The 19650-nt window shown below is 45.6% G+C and overlaps 1 protein-coding gene across 1 annotated transcript in view; it reads left to right on the forward strand.

Annotated features, from left to right (window-relative positions):
- Positions 1-19650, forward strand: part of LOC147103434 (polycomb protein SCMH1-like) — a 260249-nt gene that overhangs the window by 63909 nt on the left and 176690 nt on the right. The window contains exon 5 of the mRNA XM_085963022.1: positions 7123-7193. Within this exon, the coding sequence (XP_085819148.1) occupies positions 7123-7193 (71 nt within the window). The remainder of the gene's footprint in view (positions 1-7122; positions 7194-19650) is intronic.

Below are 19650 nucleotides of genomic sequence, written 5' to 3' on the forward strand. Positions count from 1 at the left end.
ATTGGGTCGATTAGGCTTATATTCGCTAGAGTTTAGAAGAATGAGAGGGGATCTCATTGAAACTTATAAAATTCTAACAGGACTAGACAGACTAGATGCAGGAAGGCTGTTCCCGATGGCCGGGGAGTCCAGAACCAGGGGTCACAGTCTAAGGATAAGGGGTAAACCATTTAGGACAGAGATGAGGAGGAATTTCTTCACCGAGTGGTGAGCCTGTGGAATTCTCTACCACAGAAGGCAGTTGAGGCCTATTTAAATATATTCAAGAAGGAGTTGGATATATTTCTTAAGGCTAAAGGGATCAAGGGATATGGGGAGAAAGCAGGGACAGGGTACTGAATTTGGATGATCAGCCATGATCTCATTGAATGGCGGAGCAGGCTCGAGGGGCCGAATGGCCTACTCCTGCTCCTATCTTCTATGCTCTCCACCCCCCCCCCCCCCCCCAAAGACCCAGGGCACTGAGGCAAACTGTAGTGTCCAGCCGAGGTGTTAATTCAACAATGAATCAAAATCTCAGTCCTGCTGCCCAATGTTCCTGTTAATTTTTTTTCTGCGTGTGTGGCCCCTTTAAGGGGCTGTGTGGCCCATTCTGACTAGCGCACGTGTGGGTTTTTTTTTTCTTATTGTAAAGCTGGCAAGCCGGCTTCGTGGGAGGTCCAAAGAGCTGTGCAGCTTAAAGGGAACATTGGTATGGATTAGAACAACGATGGGTGGTGTCTTTATCCAGTAGGCTGGCGGGGACCTTCAAAATAAATTTTAAAATAACACACCAGCACTGATCTAGCACAGATGCATTTTGCTGGCAAAATGCACTAAAAGTGCTATTTTTGGCAGGGGGGAGGCGGTGGAATTTGGATCATTGCACTACTCATAACTTTTGGACATCCTTGCATTCTTCAGTCTTGTCAGTGTTTTGACCATTTTGGATTTGTAGAACCTTCTCGCTTGGCAATTTTTCCAGGAAGGCGCTTTTTTTGAGAGCTGCTCGTATTTCCGGTCGGAATTCGCCGCTGACGTTAGCTGTTTTGTCATTGAACGGACTGGACGTGTTTGAAATGCTGCATGAAGCGTGATGAAATAAGAGCCTCCATTCAACACGGCTCGCTGCTGGCCTCTGCTGTGACTGGCAGGAAATGGGGAAGAAAACATTTGGATTGGCGGCTTGTCATTGAAGTGTTTAATATAAATGTGCTTTTACATAGCAGTCAAGAAGTGCATTCAGTGTTCCAGCGCTCATCCAAGCTAGAAGCCTAGCATGAAGTAATGGTTAGAAATCACTTTTTTTTCTTGCAGCAAGAAGTGAAGGTTTGAGTCCGCGATGCTTTCTAAAAAATCTTTTTTTTTTTAAAGTTGCCAAGAGCGGTTTGGGGGTTTGGCCCTTCTTTCCTGTTGGTTTTTAACATCTCAAATCTTGCTGTCACACCTCATCTGTAAATCCAGGGGTCTGAGAAAACGTGTCGGTGTTTTTCCTCTAAGGAAATTAAGCATCGTCCTTTTCCTGAGCTTAGATTCTCAGTGCACGCTTCAGCAAATCTTCCTGATGATTTTTTTAAGTGATTGCCTTGCTAGGAGAGCTGGTTTTGAATAATTGAAAGTAGCTCAGAATTGAAATGCTTGAATTCCCAAAGTGCACATGAACATGAATGTTTACATATGTGTGCGGTAAGCAGGTACCATTGGTTGGCCGTGCAAACTTGATTTATCTCTGTAAATTTAAAAATAAACTTGCCAGCGTCACCAGTGTAATGTTACAGAACATTGAATGCAGACTGTTTCATATTTGTACTATTGTTTATTTGAGAGGGGTTGTGATTGTTTGTTGATGCAACAACTTGTATTTCTACAGCGCCTTGAATGCAGTAAAATGTCCCACGGCGCTTCACAGCAGAATAATCAGACAAAATTGACACAGAGCCAAAGGAGATATTCGGGGGGGGTGACTACTAGCTTGGTGAAAGAGAGATTTGAACAAGTGTCTTAAAGCAGGAGAAAAGAGGTTGAGGGAGGGAATTCCAGAGCTTCGAGCCCAGACGGCTGTAGGCAAGACTGCCAGTAGTGGGGCGAAGGAAGTGGGGGTGGGGTGGGGGGGGTGGCGTGCGCAAGAGGCCAGAGTTGGAGGAAGGTGGAGTTCTCGAGTGTTGTAGGGCTTGGAGGAGGTTAGAGATGGGGAGGAGCGAGGCCACGGAGAGGGTTTGAACTACCTTGAGCAGGGCCTGATTCTCAAGTATTTTAACATTTTTGATTTGGTGCTAATCTGAAATGCAGCACTGTGACTCGGTGCTTTTGCAAACCTGAAATCTTCAGTTGAGGAGGAAGTTGAAGCCGCGAATGTGTCCGTTCCTGGCAGTCAGCGGTCAGTTCACGTGCTAATCTTCCAACTCTTCGTATTCTTCAGCATGGCAGATTGTCACGGAGCTGTGAATTTAAACTAGCTAGATGGCAAGCTGGTAATCTGTTGGGACTGTACCGCCCCAGAATTTTAAACATTGTGATTTTCAATCTGGCAGATAACACTATCTTCATGCAAAAGCAACAGAATTGTTTGTTTCCTTCTAGATAACACAATTGTTCTGTGTATCTAAATGCGAGTTCGTTCTTTAGTTCAGACTCTGAGAATATTTTATTTTACTGTAATGCATATTTTAGATCAAATCTGTAGAAGCAGTATATTTGACGGGAAGATTTAGAATATAGAACTCTGAGTGTTTCCCCAGTGCCTCAGTAAGTAAAATTGCCGCTCGGTGTGGAATAGAACCGTACAGAGCAGGATGGTTCCAGTTTTGATCCCGAGTCTGTGTTGAGCTTAAAATTCTCACCCTTGTTTTAAAATCCCTCCATGGCCTCGCTCCTCCCTATCTCTGTAATCTCCTCCAGCCCCACAACCCTCCGAGATCTCTGCGCTCCTCCAACTCTGACCTCGCACGTCCCCGATTTTAATCGCTCCACCATTGGCGGCTGTGCCTTCAGCTGCCTGGGCCCTAACCTCTGGAATTCCCTCCCTAAACCCCTCTCTCATTGAAACTTATAAAATTCTAACAGGACTAGATGCAGGAAGGATGTTTCCGATGGCGGGGGAGTCCAGAACCAGGGGTCACAGTCTAAGGGTAAGGGGTAAGCCATTTAGGACTGAGATGAGGAGGAATTTCTTCACCCAGAGAGTGGTGAACCTGTGGAATTCTCTACCACACAAGGCAGTAGAGGCCAATTCATTAAATATATTCAAGAAGGAGTTAGATATATTTCTTAAGGCTAAAGGGATCAAGGGACATGGGGAGAAAGCAGGGACAGGGTACTGAATTTGGATGATCGGCCATGATCTCATTAAATGGCGGAACAGGCTCGAGGGGCCGAATGGCCTACTCCTGCTCCTATCTTCTATGTTTCTCTTTTAAGATGCTCCTTAAAACCTACCTCTTTGGCCAAGCTTTTGGGCATCTGCCCTAATACCTCATGTGACTCGGTGTCAAATTTTGTTTGATAATCGCTCCTGTGAAGCCCCTTGGGACATTTTACTACATTAAAGGCGCTATATAAATACAAGTTGTTGTAGTTGTAGTATCATCTCTGGTGGGATGACCGTTAAAGTTTCATTCGGCCTCCCTGGTGCTGGGTTAGCGAGGAACATTTAGCGAGATTTCCACACTCCTGATCGCAGTTCCAGTCATGCCTCAAAAGTGAGTGTGTATGTGCACGTTAGATGAGGATAGGATTGGGGCTTGGATTACCCCCCTCACCTCATGGTGGAATCATTTGCCAAGACTCACTATCTAGGCTCAGCAATGGGGGATGGTGAAATGCTCTCAGGTGAGGTTTTGGAGGGCGGTTGGTAACCCCAGCATGGTTTTTTTTTATTCGTTCCTGGGATGTTGGCGTCACTGGCTCGGCCGGCGTTTATTGCCCATCCCTAGTTGCCCTCGACAAGGTGGTGGTGAGCCACCGCCTTGAACCGCTGCAGTCCTTGCCTGAAGCCAATGCCTAGGTCGATGCCGGGTAGTCCATCTGGTTTTATTCTTGTTTTTTGTAGCGGCTTGTTACAACAGAGTGGCCTGCTAGGCCAATTGCTAGAGTCAACCATATTGCTGTGGGTCTGGAGTCACATACAGGCCAGACCGGGTAAGGACGGCAGATTTCCTTCCCTAAAGGACATTAGTGAACCAGATGGGTTTTTACATCAATCCGGTAGTTTCATGGTCACCATTACTGACACTAGCTTTTTATTTCCGATTTATTTAATTCACAGAATCACAGAAACCCCACAGTGCAGATAGAGGCCATTTCGGCCCATCGAGCCTGCACCGACACACATCCCACCCAATCCCCGTAACCCCACATATTTAATCCCCCTAACACTATGGGTCAATTTTATCATAGCCAATCAACCTAACCCGCACATCTTTGGACTGTGGGAGGAAACCGGAGCACCCGGAGGAAACCCACGCAAACATGGGGAGAATGTACAAACTCCACACAGACAGTCGCCCGAGGCCAGATTCGAACCCGGGTCCCTGGTGCTGTGAGGCAACAGTGCTAACCACTATGCCACCGTGCTGCTCAGTTTATCTACCTCGCTAGCGGATTAAAATTAACTGAATTTAAATTCCCCAGCTGCCGGGGTGGGATTTGAACTCACGTCTCCGGATCATGAGTCCAGGTCTCTGGATTACTGGTCCAGTAACATCGCCACGATGCTACCATTTGCCCTATGAAGAGAGGAGGAGAGAAATGTCAGTTGGGGCAAGAATATGAAACTTGTTCCTCTTCCTGAATGGGAACCGCACAACTAGCACTTAAGTTATTCAGTCCCTCTCAGAACCAATACTGCATAAATGACTGTGTATCGGTACTAATCAGAGATACTTTGTAACCGTTTGAATCCAACTCCAAATATGGATGCAAAAAAAATCCGTTTATTGTGTTCGACCAAGTCCAGACACACACACTATCTTTCAGTAGTAAACATAGAGACATAGACAATTGTACTGTGTTTTTTCCCCGGGTAGAGATGTAACCTTTGTTACTCCTTTCAAATTCTGATTATTCTTTGCAACTTGTTGAGAAAAGCTTGAGATCTTTTTATAGTCTGTTTCTCACTAAATAATCTTATTGCTGATCCATTATGGCATGACAAGTGTTATTGTGAACAAGAACCCCCCCCCCCAGAAAGAATGTATTTCCTTCAAAACAACAAGATGCCAACTGTTTTTATCCTCTTCTCCACTTGTTTCATTTCTCATCTCAAAACTTCCTTGGCTAACTGTTTCCCAGTGTGGCCATGATAACAAGTCAAGAGACTCGAATCTTATACGTCCTGTCCTTTCAGCAAACACCTAAAGCACGGTGCCGGCTAAATTGTACGCAGACAAATCAAACCCTAAAGCATCCTGTGAATGAACAACATTTAACCATTTCATTGGCCCTGAAATTAGGATTGGGTGCTTGCCGCGCGTGCAAGCCCCCGATGTGCACTCACCCGGCGCGCCGACATCTGAAGCCCGGGCCTGCTTGCATTTCCTGTCACAGGCCTGGTTCAGCTGTCGGCGCGATGTGCTTACCTGATCCAGCGGCGTAGTTAGTGCGATGTGCCGGCTGGGATCAGGTGAGCACTGTACAACCAATCAGGGGAGGGGAAACTCATTCATGAGTTTGACAGCAAGAGCTGTCAAACTCATGAAAAGTATGGGCTGCCAAAACACTACTTTAACTTTAAATAAAATTTTTAAAAAACATCCCACTGATTATATTAACTATAAGTTTAAAGAAATGTTTTAAACAATTAATCAATTTTTTGAAAAAAATAAATTTTTAAAAAATAGGGTCTAAAACTAAACTTACCTTACTGTAAATTCTTTAAAAATAACAAACCTGTGGGGAAAAAAATGTCTACATTGTACTAAAAGCCCACTTACCTGAAAAGCTAAATACTTACGTCTGGTTTTTCCACGCGTAAAGACCGGAGGCCTTTACACGCGCGCAACTCTTTGGGGGGGTGGGGGGAAGGAATTTTACTGCGCACGCGCTGCCTGTGCAGTCACGCGCGCTCTGCCTCTTAACCCCTTGGGTCAGAGGACAGGAAATGCCAGTTTTCAGTGCATGCTGAAAACCGGCAATTCCTCCGGGCACACGCATGAGTACCCCGTCCGTACTCGCGCGTTGTGCCCGGAATCACTGGGCCATTAAGTTAACAAGAAACCAAAAACTTTCATCATGTGAAATTAATCCTATATATCTATTATACACAACTAGGGTATCTTACACCTTGGTGCAATTAACAACCTGTTAATCTGGGACAAGAGATAAATGGCCAGTGAGTTTTCGATGCTGTAACAATCTCAAAATTGCCTACTTGTGCTGAGCCACCAACTATAAGTGTCTCTACCAGAAGTAATTTGTTTTTTTTAAAAATTGCTTTCAGCTTTGAGTCGTACAATGTAGCCTTGTTCTACATGTCCGGTAGTACAAATATCAAATGACTTGTTTCTGCCAATTACTTCAAAGTCTTTATGTTTAAGTTTAAAGCAACAGGCAATAGCACAGATTGTATTATCAGTAATTCAATATCAACATTCCTAGCCTGTTTCATTAACATTGAAATGTTTAATCTTGAATATCCTGTAAAGTCCACCCCTGGGGGAGCTTCATTGTCTATGTACCAATTCTCCCCACCCTTTTTATATATTAAAATAAGTGCCTTATTACTTCAGTGCTCCTCAAACTGGTCGAGGTGCAAGTGACAGGCCAGGGCACCAGCCCTAGTGTCGACCTTTGATCTGGACCATGTTTCTCGAGGTGCCAATGCAGCCACTTGATGCCGTACGGCAGTCTTTGCTTTCTGCCTGGACAGCTGGCTCTGAAAGGTTGGTGGTCTCTGCAGATGGACGCACCGAGCCCGCATTAAGCCTCCACTGGAGGAGGCGATTGAGTGCAAATGAAGCCCAACTGGGTTTTGGCCTTCATTTGTGCTGAAGGAAACGCAAAGTATTTTTCTGAAATTACAGGCTTGTGAATAGATTTGGGAACTTGGAGCTTTCCTTTCCCTTTATTTATTAAAAAAAAAAAAAAAAAAAAAACTTTTTATTGTTGTTGAATTTATTTTGCTCACTATTTTATTTCTGCTTTCAGGTCATTTCAGTTGGGACAAATACCTTAAGGAGACGAGTGCTGTTGCTGCTCCTTCTCATTGCTTTAAGCAGGTGAAATAGGCTTTTATTTCTTAGTGCTGTAATAACTTGTATACACCCGAGGTTGGTGGCGATATTCACTCGGGGACATTGGTATATGTTGCCTCTCATGATGTATGATGTTAATTATGAAAATGAGCGAAGCGGACCATAATTGATAACTCTGCGCTAATCGGAGAGATCTCCATGTGACTGTCGGGTGCTATTTTCAGAACCGTGCTCATCCGTCAGCCGAAGCTCTCTGAATCTAATTAGTGTCCGAGTCGTGGGACCACTCCCCTCCCTGTGATGCAAAGTAGTTCATGACCAGGCAAGAAGTTTTTGGGCCTTAACGAGAAATAAAAGTTTGAACCGCAAAACTTGGATGGGAAAGTTAATTGTTGGGGGGGGGGGGGGGGGATGTAAAATTAATAGGGTGAGGTTGGGTACAATAACTGGGGGGAGGGAATGCAGACTGTCTGGATCATCAAACTACAGGAAACTCTTGTTTAAACAGCACCTAAATATCCGGAATTCTCTATTAACCGGCAAAATTCTCATACTCCGAAAACAACACCTCAATAACCGGCAGTGTTGCCGAGTCCGAGTCTCCCGCGGTGGCCGAGTTAGTCAGTGGAGGTAGTTCTCCAAACTGCCACTACTCGGCTTCTTGGTGCTGTCGGAAGTCCGAACACCTCAATACCCCTGTAACAGGAGTCTGACTTTCCCGCGCTGCCGGGAGTCTCTTCTGATCCGCCATTTCACAGGGGTACTGTGTGTCTCCCACGCTGCTGGTAGTCATTGCATTGCATTACCCTCAACTGGCAGTACTGTACTTAATCTAGCATCTTCCACCATCCATTTAACACAACGTTCTGTAGGTGAGTACCCAATTACTGTGCACTGCACATTTCTTGATTTTTAAAATTTTTCTTTGTTAAAAATAGCCTTGGTTGATAACCCTCTCCGTCATCCGGAATTTTTGATCAGCCGGCAACACGCCGGCCCCGTCGGTGCCGAATACCAAAGAGTTTCCTGTACATAGGATTATAGAAATTTATGGCACAGGAGGCCATTCGGCCCATCGTGTCTGTGCCGGCTGAAGGAGAGCTGTCCCAGCCTAGTCCCACTTTCCAGCTCTTGGTCTGCAATTTTACATCTTTCCTCCCACTCCTATTTTCCACCTCGCAATTAACTTTTCCGTCCAAGTTTTGCGGTTCACATTTACATAAATGGTGAAAGCTGTAAAACTTTCAGCTTCACTGTTGGGATTTATACACCATCCGAGTCCCACTCCCGCGTTCACTTCAAACCGAACCGATTTCCTACCGTCTGGTTTTCTACACAACCCGTGGGGCAAATCTGCGACTGTATCACAGTCGGAGCTACATGTGCACGGACTGGTTCAGCATACAATAATTAAGGATTTATTTTTGAAGTGTACAACTTAATCCATTGGTCCAACCCCGCTGTTCCGAATCCTAATCTGAATATTGCGTCTTAATTAGCTGGCGTCTCTCAATCCGACTTTAAGCCAAATAAGCACTTCAAAATTAATCTAAAATAACATTTCCCAGTTAACTGTGGCAAACTTTATTATCTACTTCTAAAGACTTAAATTGTAGAAAAACCAGTTCTGCATTGTAAGGGCTTGGTCATCCTGGGAATGTAGTGGGCCTGTTACTTTACTGGGTTTGTGATCAGAGGGCCCCAATGCCGTTTTTAAAATCGTGACCTTGCCTGCTTCTGAGAATTCATTTTCTGAAAAGTTTTTTAAAATGATTGCTTTTAGTAACACTGCCCCTCACACACCGGGTCTGGTATCGATCTCGAATTACTGGGCTTGCATAGGAGCAGGAGCAGGCCATTCAGCCCCTCGTGCCTGTTCCGGGTTCGCCGAGTTGGCAAGTCCAACTGGCTACTTGTGTATACGTTGCATTTGTCGCTCTGTTATTGTATCAAAGCTGCCATTTGTCTTCCTCTTCCTGTCCTGATGGCGGTACCCCCCATGCTTTGGTATGGGTGCAGGGTTCTCTCCTGTATCTTGCCATGTTTGTCATTCTTCACGTGAACTTGGGCACCGAGTGTCGGCACTAAGTCCAATTCTGCCCAGCACACATCACGGACCAGCAGGTAGTCATCAGAGGCAGCAAGCTCTGTCTAATCTAGTTTCCTGCTTCCATCCTACAGCCTGGTACTGGGGACACTGAAGACCCTGGCCTGGTTGAAATGAGCTAATGCAGGACAGACCAGGGGATCGAACGTGGTGTCAAATCAAATCCCTCCATGGCCTCGCCCCTCTCTATCTCTGTAATCTCCTCCAGGCTCACAACCCCCCCGAGATCTCTGCGCTCCTCAAATTCTAGCCCCCTGAGTATCCCCAATTTTAATTGCCCCACCATTGGCGGTTGTGCCTTCAGCTGCCTGGGCCCTAAGCTCTGGAATTATCTACCTAAACCTCTCCACCCCTTTCTCCTCCTTTAAGACACTCCTTAAATCCTACCTCTCACCTGTGCTAATATCTCCTCCTTGTGGCTCGGTGTCAGATTTTGTTTGGTAACGCTCCTGTGAAACTCCTTGGGATGTTTGACTATGTTAAAGGCGCTATATAAATGCAAGTTCTTATCTTCCTAGCCTGTAAGGTGACTTGATGCATCAGGTTAAATTGCTTCTAAATCAATCCATTTTTAAACAGAGATGCTTCTAATACAACAATATTTGGTAGATATTTAATCCTCTCTGGTGATTTGCGCATCTTTATCGCTGTATCTGAAATAAACTGAATGAGCGAACATCCTGTTCACAGACCCGCTCTTGGGAATGTGACCAGAGGAACTTGTAACTGTGTTCGATGTACTCGACGGGGCTGACTAATCACTGCCTTGGCACAGTGGGTAGCACACACTCCTCTGAGTCAGAAGGTTGTGGGTTCAAGTCCCACTCCAGGGACTTGAGCACATAAAGCTAGGCTGACACTCCAGTGCAGTGCAGAGGGGGAGTGCTGCATTGTCAGAGGTGCCGTCATTCGGATGAGGCGTTAAACCGAGGCCCCGTCTGCTCTTGGGTGAACGTGAAAGATCCCACGGCGCTATTTCGGCAAGAGCAGGGGAGTTATCCCTCGTGTCCTGGGGCCAATATTTATCCCTCAACCAACATCACTAAAACAGATTACCTGGTCATTATCACATTGCTGTTTGTGGGAGCTTGCTGTGCGCAAATTGGCTGCTGCATTTCCCACATTACAACAGCGACTACACTTCAAAAAGTACTTCATTGGTTGTAAAGCGCTTTGAGACGTCCGGTGGTCGTGAAAGGCGCTGTAGAAATGCAAGTCGTTCTTGTAAAAGTTTTCATAATCAACTGACTTGAGATGAATCTCATGAAACCATTTACAGAAGTAGGTGTTTTCGCAAAATGACTGGAGATATCTTGGTTCCATGACAGTCTTGTGACTGACCTGGAAAGCCAGAGGTCTGATGGGTTCCCGAGGTCATGCCTCCATTGCTTTGCAGACAGTAATTTAATTTGTTCCACGTTAATCTGACGGGGGAATATTTTTTTAAAAATTCCGAGAAGTATTTTTCTTGAAACTAGTCCACACGTTCTGCCGGGACTTGAGGTTGCGCGATGTTGTCGACATTGTGGCGCTGTGCACTAAATCACAAAATAAAGCCCATTGTTCAGGCCCCCTCGTGTGGTATGGAAATGTTCACCAGTTGTGATGGGAGACAGCCGGCTGTGGTGTTTAAAATAAAAATTGCACTTCAGTCGATCCATCCTGCTAACATCAGGGAGAGTCGAGCTTGAACTGTGCAGGGACGCCATCAGTTCCACAGTGCAAAGGCATTAATTTGATATGACTGTACATACCGTGTCTTGTGTTTTTTTCCTCTAATTTTCTTGCCGGTATTCAGTGGCTGCAAATAGAAAGAGAAAGTCTTGCATTTCTACAGCGCCCTTCATGACCACTGGACGTCCCAAAGCGCTTTACAGCCAATGAAGTACTTTTTGAAGTGTAGTCTCTGTTGTAATGTAGGAAATGTGGCAGCCAATTTGCGCACAGCAAGCTCCCACAAACAGCAATGTGATAATGACCAGATAAACTGTTTTAGTGATGATGTTTGAGGGATAAATATTGGCCCCAGGACACCGGGGAGAACTCCCCTGCTCCTCTTCAAAATAGTGCCATAGGGTCTGTTACATTCACCTGAGAGGACAGACAGGGCCTCGGTTTAATGCCTCATCCGAAAGACGGCACCTCGGACAGTGCAGCACCCCCTCAGCACTGCACTGGAGTGTCAGCCTAGACTTTTGTGCTCCAGTCTCTGGAAGGGTGGAAGGATGGCAGTGTTGGGTTCTACTTGACCTACCAGTTCACTGTGCAGTGAGCTTTGGTTGTACCACTATTTTTGAGTTCCCACATTCGGGTAGGGCGAGCTGTGTTCCCCTTGTGTGATGCTCCTGATTCAGCCTCGATGTCGGGTTTTCTTATACTTGGCTATTTTCCATGCCTACCCAACTCTCACTAACTAGGTGGGAGCCAGGCGCTGCCTGACTTTGTGACTTGTCTGCAGCCTTTGCTAAGGTTGAGCACTCCATCTTTCTCCAGCGTCTCTCCACCGTCGTCCAGCTGGGTGGGACGGCACTCGCCTGGTTCCATTCTTATCTATCTAATCGTAGCCAGAGAATCACCTGCAACAGCTTCTCTTCCCGCTCCCACGTCGTTACCTCTGGTGTCCCCCAAGGATCGATCCTTGGCCCCCTCCTATTTCTCATCGACATGTTGCCCCTTGGCGACATCATCCGAAAACACAGCCTCAGTTTCCACATGTACGCTGACAATACCCAGCTCTACCTCACTACCACTTCTCTTGACCCCCTCCACGGTCTCTAAATTGTCAGATTGCTTGTCCGACATCCAGTTCTGGATGAGCAAAATTTTTCTCCAATTAAATACTGGGAAGACTGAAGCCATTGTTTTCGGTCCCCGCCACACATTCCGTTCCCGAGCCACTGACTCCATCCCTCTCCCTAACATTTGTCTGAGGCTGAACCGCACTGTTCGTAACCTTGGTGTCATATTTGACCCTGAAATTAGCTTCTGACCATATATCTTTGGCATAACTAAGACTTCCTATTTCCACCTCTGTAACATCACCCATCTCAGCCCTTGCCTAAGCTCATCTGCTGCTGAAACCCTCATCCATGCTTTTGTTACCTCTAGACTTGATTATTTCAACGTACTCCTGGCTGGCCTTCCATGTTCTACCCGACATAAACTTGAGGTCATTCAAAACTCGGTTGCCGTGTCCTAACTCTCTCCAAGTCCTGTTCACCCATCACCCCTGTGCTCGCTGACCTACATTGGCTCCCAGTTGAGCAACACCTTGATTTCAAAATTCTCATCCTTGCTTTCAAATCCCTCCATGGCCTCGCCCCTCCCTACCTCTGTAATCTCCTCCAGCCCCACAACCCCCCGAGATCTCTGCGCTCCTCTTGAGCATCCCTCATTATAATCGCTCAACCATTGGCAGCCGTGCCTTCTGTTGCCTAGGCCCTAAGCTCTGACATTCCCTCTCTAAACCTCTTTACCTCTCTCCTCTTTTAAGATGCTCCTTAAAACCTACCGCTTTGACCAAGCTTTTGGTCACCTGCCCTAATTTCTCCTTCTGTGGCTCGGTGTCACATTTCTTTTGTCTTCTAACGCTCCTGTGAAGCGCCGTGGGACGTTTTACTACGTTAAAGGTGCTATATAACTCCAAGTTGTTGTTGCCTCAGTGGGATGGGCTGCCTGGGTTGCAGATTGGAGGAAGCCCCGGTGCCTGCTTCTGTTCGGGTCCGGTGCTGATGGCTGCGTGGAGCCGGAGAGCTGGGCCTGGTTCAGTTGTTTGTTTGTGGTGCTTTTTTCCCCCCTCTAAGAAATGTAGTTCTGGCAAGCCAAGGAAAATGAGTCAAAGTTGAATTTAATCCCTTACTAGTTCAGTGCTTTTAATTAGGCTGGCATTTCTCCACGTAGATAGTTAGAAAGTGACGCCTTCATCATGGTGTGTGAGGGTTTTTGTACCAATTTCTCCTGTTCTGCTCGACTGACGGTATTAACTTCTGCTGGTTGTGGTCCAGTGGGTGTCTGTGGCACTTTGTCAAAAAGCCCAGTCTGTGTAAGAGCCTAGATAGTGAGTGTGGGTGACTTTTCAATCGTGAGTGTTATCAAAGCTGAACCTAATCCTGTCTTGCATTAACCGTCCATAAGACAGGCAATTACAGCAGATGCCACTGGATCGTGGTGAGGGTAGGCAGCCCAGATGATCTTCCTTTTGCGAGTCCACTTTTAATAAAAAAAAAAGGCTTGCATTTCTATAGCACCTTTTAGGAACACTGGACATCCCAAAGCACTTTACAGCCAATGAAGTACTTTTTGAAGTGTAGTCACTGTTGTAATGTAGGAAATGTAGCAGCCAATTTGCACACAGCAAGCTCCCACAACAGCAGTGTGATAATGACCAGATAATCTGTTTGTGATGTTGATTGAGGGATAAATATTGGTCAGGACACCAGGGAGAACTCCCCTGCTCTTCTTTGAAACAGTGCCATGGGATCTTTTACATCCACCTGAGAGAGCAGATGAGGCCTCAGTTTAACATCTCATCCGAAAGACGGCTCCTCCGACAGTGCAGCACTCCCTCAGCACTGCACTGGAGTGTCGGCCTAGATTTTTATGCTCTGATATCAAGTCTCAAACAAGCCAAAACTTTTTTCTGGCTGAAGCCCACACATCTCTCGCCCCCCCCCCCACCCCCAACTCATCTCTCAAGTTTTGTTTGTTTGTTTTGCTACTGGCTGCATTCCCCCCCAACTATGTGAAACACCTTCGGATGTTGCACTGCTTTAAAAGATGCCCTGCAAGTCTTTGTTTTTGCTCTTTCTGGGTCTGTATAACGGGAGGCTGATCCCGTATCGCCAGTTTCCTCATCCTTGTTTTCAAATCCCTTCATGGCCTCGCCCCTCCCTAGCTCTCTAATCTCCTCCAGTCCTACAACCCTCAGAGGAGCGCAGATATCCAAGTCTGACCTCTTGAGCATTCCCCATTATAATCGCTCTGTGGCGGAACCACCAGAGGATTACGGACAATTGTATATAATTCCTTTTTACAGCAATGTAGTACAGCTGGGGGCTGCACCTTTAATGTATCTGTTAACTGTACTAGGGCTTCTTTCCTGTACTCCGCGTGATGACGTCATGCCGTCCGTCACGTGATCTCTCAACGGCGGGAAGAACATGATGACGTCATGGCGTCAGAACTCAGAACCTTCTAGCAGTTGAGCTTGGAACCTGCTAGCAGTTGAGCTCGGAACCTTCTAGTAGTTTCCAGAGAGGCTTTCAAGCAGACCAGACCTATTTGCATTGTATCCTACAGTTTCCTGTACAGCTTCGTTTGTTCATTAAATTTTATTGTTTTTGATTTTCTGAGTCGATCTCAATTCTTCGGCTAGGAACCCCAGTTCCTACAGCTCCACCATTGGTGGCCATGCCTTCAGCTGCCTGGGCCCCAAGCTCTAGAATTCCCTCCCTAAACCTCTCCCCCTCGCTACCTCTCTCTCCTTTTAAGACGCTCCTTAAAACCGACCTCTTTGACCAAGCTTTTGGTCACCTGCCCTAATATCATCTCGTGTGGCTCGGTGTCAAATTTTTTTTGTTTGAAGCGCCTTGGGACGCGTTACTACGTTAAAGGTGCTGTATAAACACAAGTGCTATTGTTTTAACGCCCCAGCAGACTTTCAGTTACGTGACCGTCCCGAGGCCACCGTAACCTTGTGTGTTTTTCATACGGATGTTCATTCACGAGCAGAGCGGTGCCTGTCCGGAGAGCTTGTCCATTCACTCTCCATCAAGCCATGGGCTCGCCCTCTCTCCGCTGCTGTCTTCAGCTCCTGCGTCAGGAACAGATGTCCAATCTGCTATCTCTGCTCCGTCGATGAAGAAAGTTTAATGAAGATAATTGCATTTTATACAGTGCCGACTCCACAACCCATCTGTTAAACGGGACCAGAATCATGAATACAGCCAATGACTTTCCTGCAATAGGAAAAAATAAGTTTTTTTTAAATTCCAGTAATAGTCATTTCATTTCACCTTTGGCGTGATTATGTATCTGTTGTTCTAAGTCAGTCCAGCTAATTATTTTTATTTGATTAATTGGAAAATCTAAATTTTTGACCAGAATTTTCAACCTATTTTGACAGTTAATGATTGGCTCTTTAGCACATCTGTGACTGAAATAGGGCTTCTCTGTAATTGCCTCTTGCCTCCAAGTCCGTCTGCTGAACGATTGCTGCGCCTCGGTGAATGGGACGCCTGCCTTCGATTAAATTCAGCACAACTCTTGATTTAACCCTTACACTACTGAAGAAGTGAGAAACCCAGAGTTAGTATTACCGGTTCTGTGGTTTGTGTTTAATGGGCGTGATATCTACCTGACTTCCAGTGAGGTTTCAGGTGGAATGAAGTGTCTGATAGAAGCGTTGTAATTTTAAGTACAATAGGATAAGGCTGGGAAGTGTTGTCAAAGGGTGATGTTCTTTGCTGCCATTTTAAACCAGATGAATTCCACCTGGCTTGGAGGGGGGGGGGGGGGGCAACTTAAAAGCACGTGTCGACAACAACAACAACTTGTATTTATATAGCGCCTTTTAGCGATTATCAAAACCGAGCGACATAGAGAGATGTTAGGACAGGTGACCAAAAGCTTGGTCAAAGAGATGGGTTTTAAGGAGGGTAGAGAGGTTTAGGGAGGGAATTTCAGAGCTTGGGGCCTCGACAGCTGAAGGCACGGCCGTCAATGATAGAGCGATTAAAATCGGGGGATTTGGCAGAGCGCAGATAACTCGGAGGGTTGTGGGGCTGGAGGCGATTGCAAAGGTGGGGAGGGGTGAGGCCATGGAGGGATTTGAAAACAAATATGAGAACTTTAAAATCAGTGTCGAACAAAGATTGTTCACCAATTTAAGATTACTTCAGGGTTCCGCTTTCTCCAAGGTTAAAAAAATGAAACCCAGTACCCTAACTTCAACTCGTTAACTGCATTGTGCTCTGGTTCTATTGTTGAATGACTTGTATAGCAGAATAGGAATCATTATGTTTGCTGGCTTGTGTCAGTAGGGTGTCGATTGAGCCCTTCTCCAGGACTTGAGTGCATAATCTAGGCTGACACTCCAGTAAATTACTGAGGGGAGTGCCACTGTGTTAGAGGAGCCATTCTCCAAATGAATATTACATCCGAGGTCCCATCTGTCTGTTCAGTTGGAATTGCGTGATCTCGTAGCAGGGAGTTCTCTGGTGTCCCAGCCAACATTCCTCCCTTTTCCAATACCACCTGGAAAAAGGCAGCTCGTCATTCATCTTATTGCTGTTGGTACAGAAAAGCTTCTGTATTTACAGGAAACTTTTTTTTATCTGGCACAGACGAGACCGACGTGGTACCGGTTCATCAAAAATTCCGGATAACCGAACGCTATAGTAAAAGATAGGGAGAGTTGACAGCTCCGTATAAAGCAACAAACCCTGTTGCTTAGCAACAACTATAGAACAATGAACACAAGTTTCAAGCGTCTCTGTAGCTTAGCAACAGCTGCAGCCACACCCTTGCACAGCACAGATGGAAGAAGGCAAATACCAATATGAAGTAAAACCTACTCCTGAATTTTGCCGGTTAACCGAGATTTCCGGTTATTTTGGTGCCGGTAAATCGAAAGTTTCCTAGCGCTTTGAGATGTTTTTATGCTATAAGTTGCTATGCAAATTCTTTTTAATAAGTCTGGAGGTAGTATCTGGGCCCAAACAAGATATCATTTGATACTTTTGATAGGATTTGTAATTTGAATCTTTTGTGGTGCCCTCCTCCTCCCTTTGATAGCTTGGGTGCTTCAATCAATCCATCTCCCTCTCCATTCCTTGCTCCTTCAGTTAGTATTAGTCTTCAAAACACACTCCAATGGACTACCAAGTTTGGATTCCGCTCTTTGCCAAGTCCATTTCCAGATAGGACAGGGCAGGGATGTGAACACGACTTCCGTTTTAATGTTAGCTTTGTCAATGATGGAAATTCTTTCAGAGCCTGTAATAGCGTTTAAAATTGTCTGTCCATCCTAAAACATGGAAGTAGGAGCTAAAAGAGCACTTTTTATTTTTAAAAAGAATTGGCATCTGGTTTACATTTTTGAAATTTCTGGATACCTGAATCAAAATCCAAGCTGATGATTGCCCTGATCTGGGATAGGGCAATCAAGCTGCTTGAAATTTGAGTTATTTGTAGAATAATGTCTACACCAGTTAGGCCACAGCTAGAGTACTGCATACACTTCTGGTCACCACATTACAGGAAAGATGTGATTGCACTAGAGAGGGTACAGAGGAGATTTACGAGGGTGTTGCCAGGACTGGAGAATTTTAGCTATGAGGAAAGATTGGATCGGCTGGGGTTGTTTTCTTTGGAACAGAGGTGGCTGAGGGGAGACTTAATTGAGGTGTTTAAAATTGAGAGAGGCCTAGATAGAGTGGATAGGAAGGACCTATTTCCCTCAGCAGAGAGGTCAATAACCAGGGGGCAGAGACTTAAAGTAATTGGTAGAAGGATTAGAAGGGAGTTGAGAACTTTTTTCACCCAGAGGGTGGTGGGGGTCTGGAACTCACTGCCTGAAAGGGTGGTAGAGGCAGAAACCCTCATCACATTTAAAAAGTACTTGGATATGCACTTGAAGTGCTGTAACCTACAGGGCTACGGACCAAGAGCTGGAAAGTGGGATTAGGCTGGATAGCTCTGTTGGCCAGCCCAGACACGATGGGCTGAACGGCTGCCTCCTGTGTGATAAATTTCTATGACTCTACGATGTCTGTGCATTTATACCTCTCGTAGTTTTTAAATCAAAGAAAAAATTGATGATATTGGCCCAGAAATTCGGGTCGGAGGCTTCCCGCGGGTGCAAGCCTCCGACCTGCACTTACCTAGCGCGCCGGCCGCTGAGCTGTGGGCCCGCGTGGGATTCTGATCCTGGGCCTGCTCCAACTGCCGGTGCGCAGTGCTTGCGTATCTCAGGGGCGCAGTTGGTTCGATACGTTCCCTGGGATCACGTGGGCCATGGAGAGCCAATGGTAGCAGGGAATCTGTATTCATAGATTTGACAGGAAGACCTGTCAAAACTATGAATACAATTCAGCCCCAAAACATAATTAAAACTTCAAATAAATTTTAAAGTAACTAAGTTACATAAAATAACTTAAACAATCATTTAAATTTTTGAAAAAATTAATTAGTTTCTAACGGGCCTAAAAATAAACTTACCTTTCTTTAAAGTATTTAAAAATAATAAACCTGTGGAAAAAAGTTTTAATTTTACTTAATTCACCACTTACCTTGTTAAAAGCAGGCCTTGCGACTGATTTTTAAAAGTGTAACTGCTGGAGATTTACCCTCCCGGAGAAAGCTGCAAAAAAAATGGGAAGTTCCAGGTGTACGCGCTGCCTCTCAGGTCGAACGCGTGCGCCGATTAACCCCTTCCTTTAAGGGAACAGAAGTTCCGGTTTCCCGCACATGCGCAGTGCATGCACGAAACCGGCACTTTCGTTGGGCCTACGCATGAGTACCCAGCGCGTACTCACCCGTGGGGACCCGACGTTCTGGCCCAATACCTCACTAAATGAAAGTAGCCCTTTAGGTGCCAGCCTAGGCTCGGTGGTAGCGCTCTCGCCTCTGTCACAAGATCGTGGGTTCAAGCGCATAATCTAGGGCTGACACTTTGGTGCAGTGCTGGGGGAGTACTACACTGTTGGAGGTGCCACCCTTCAGATGGAATAATAAACCAACGCGCCATCTTCCTGTTGAAGTGGACATAAAAGATGAATAATTGAAGAAGTGTAGGGGAGTTCCCTTGGTGTCCTGGCCAAGATTTATCCCTTAATCACCATCACTAAAACAGGCTATCTGACCATTTAGCTCATTGCTGTGTGTGGCACCTTGCTGTGTGAAAATTGGCTGCCACGTTTGCCTAGATTGCACAAGTGACTACCCTTCAAAAATTAATTCATGGGTTATGGAGTGGCTTGGGACATCCTGAGGACGTGAAAGGTGCTATATAAATGCAAGTTTGTCCTTTGATAATGCAAAAGCCCACAGCACCCGTTTTTAATGTACCAAAAATAGGAAGCAATTATAAACGCCCCAAAGTGCTTCAGAGACTTGATCAAAAATGCAATCGCAATCTTTCTATAAAACCGTAACTGCATTTTCTGTCCCTATAGCACTTCCCTATTTTAGTGTCACCTGTAAATTTAAGCAATCTTGCAAGCGGTTTCTGCACGGAGATAAATTATGTAGATGAGAAGCGACAAGGATTAAATCACTGACCCCATTTATTCCATTTAGCACCTTCTCGACTATCTACTGTGCTTTTTGCAATTAATTCCACCATTCGAATCCTTGTTGCTAGTTATTAAGCGA

Source organism: Somniosus microcephalus, chromosome 20, assembly GCF_052327205.1.
Source record: "Somniosus microcephalus isolate GS21.2 chromosome 20, FLI_Smic_1.0, whole genome shotgun sequence".
NCBI classification, from domain to species: Eukaryota; Metazoa; Chordata; class Chondrichthyes; order Squaliformes; family Somniosidae; genus Somniosus; species Somniosus microcephalus.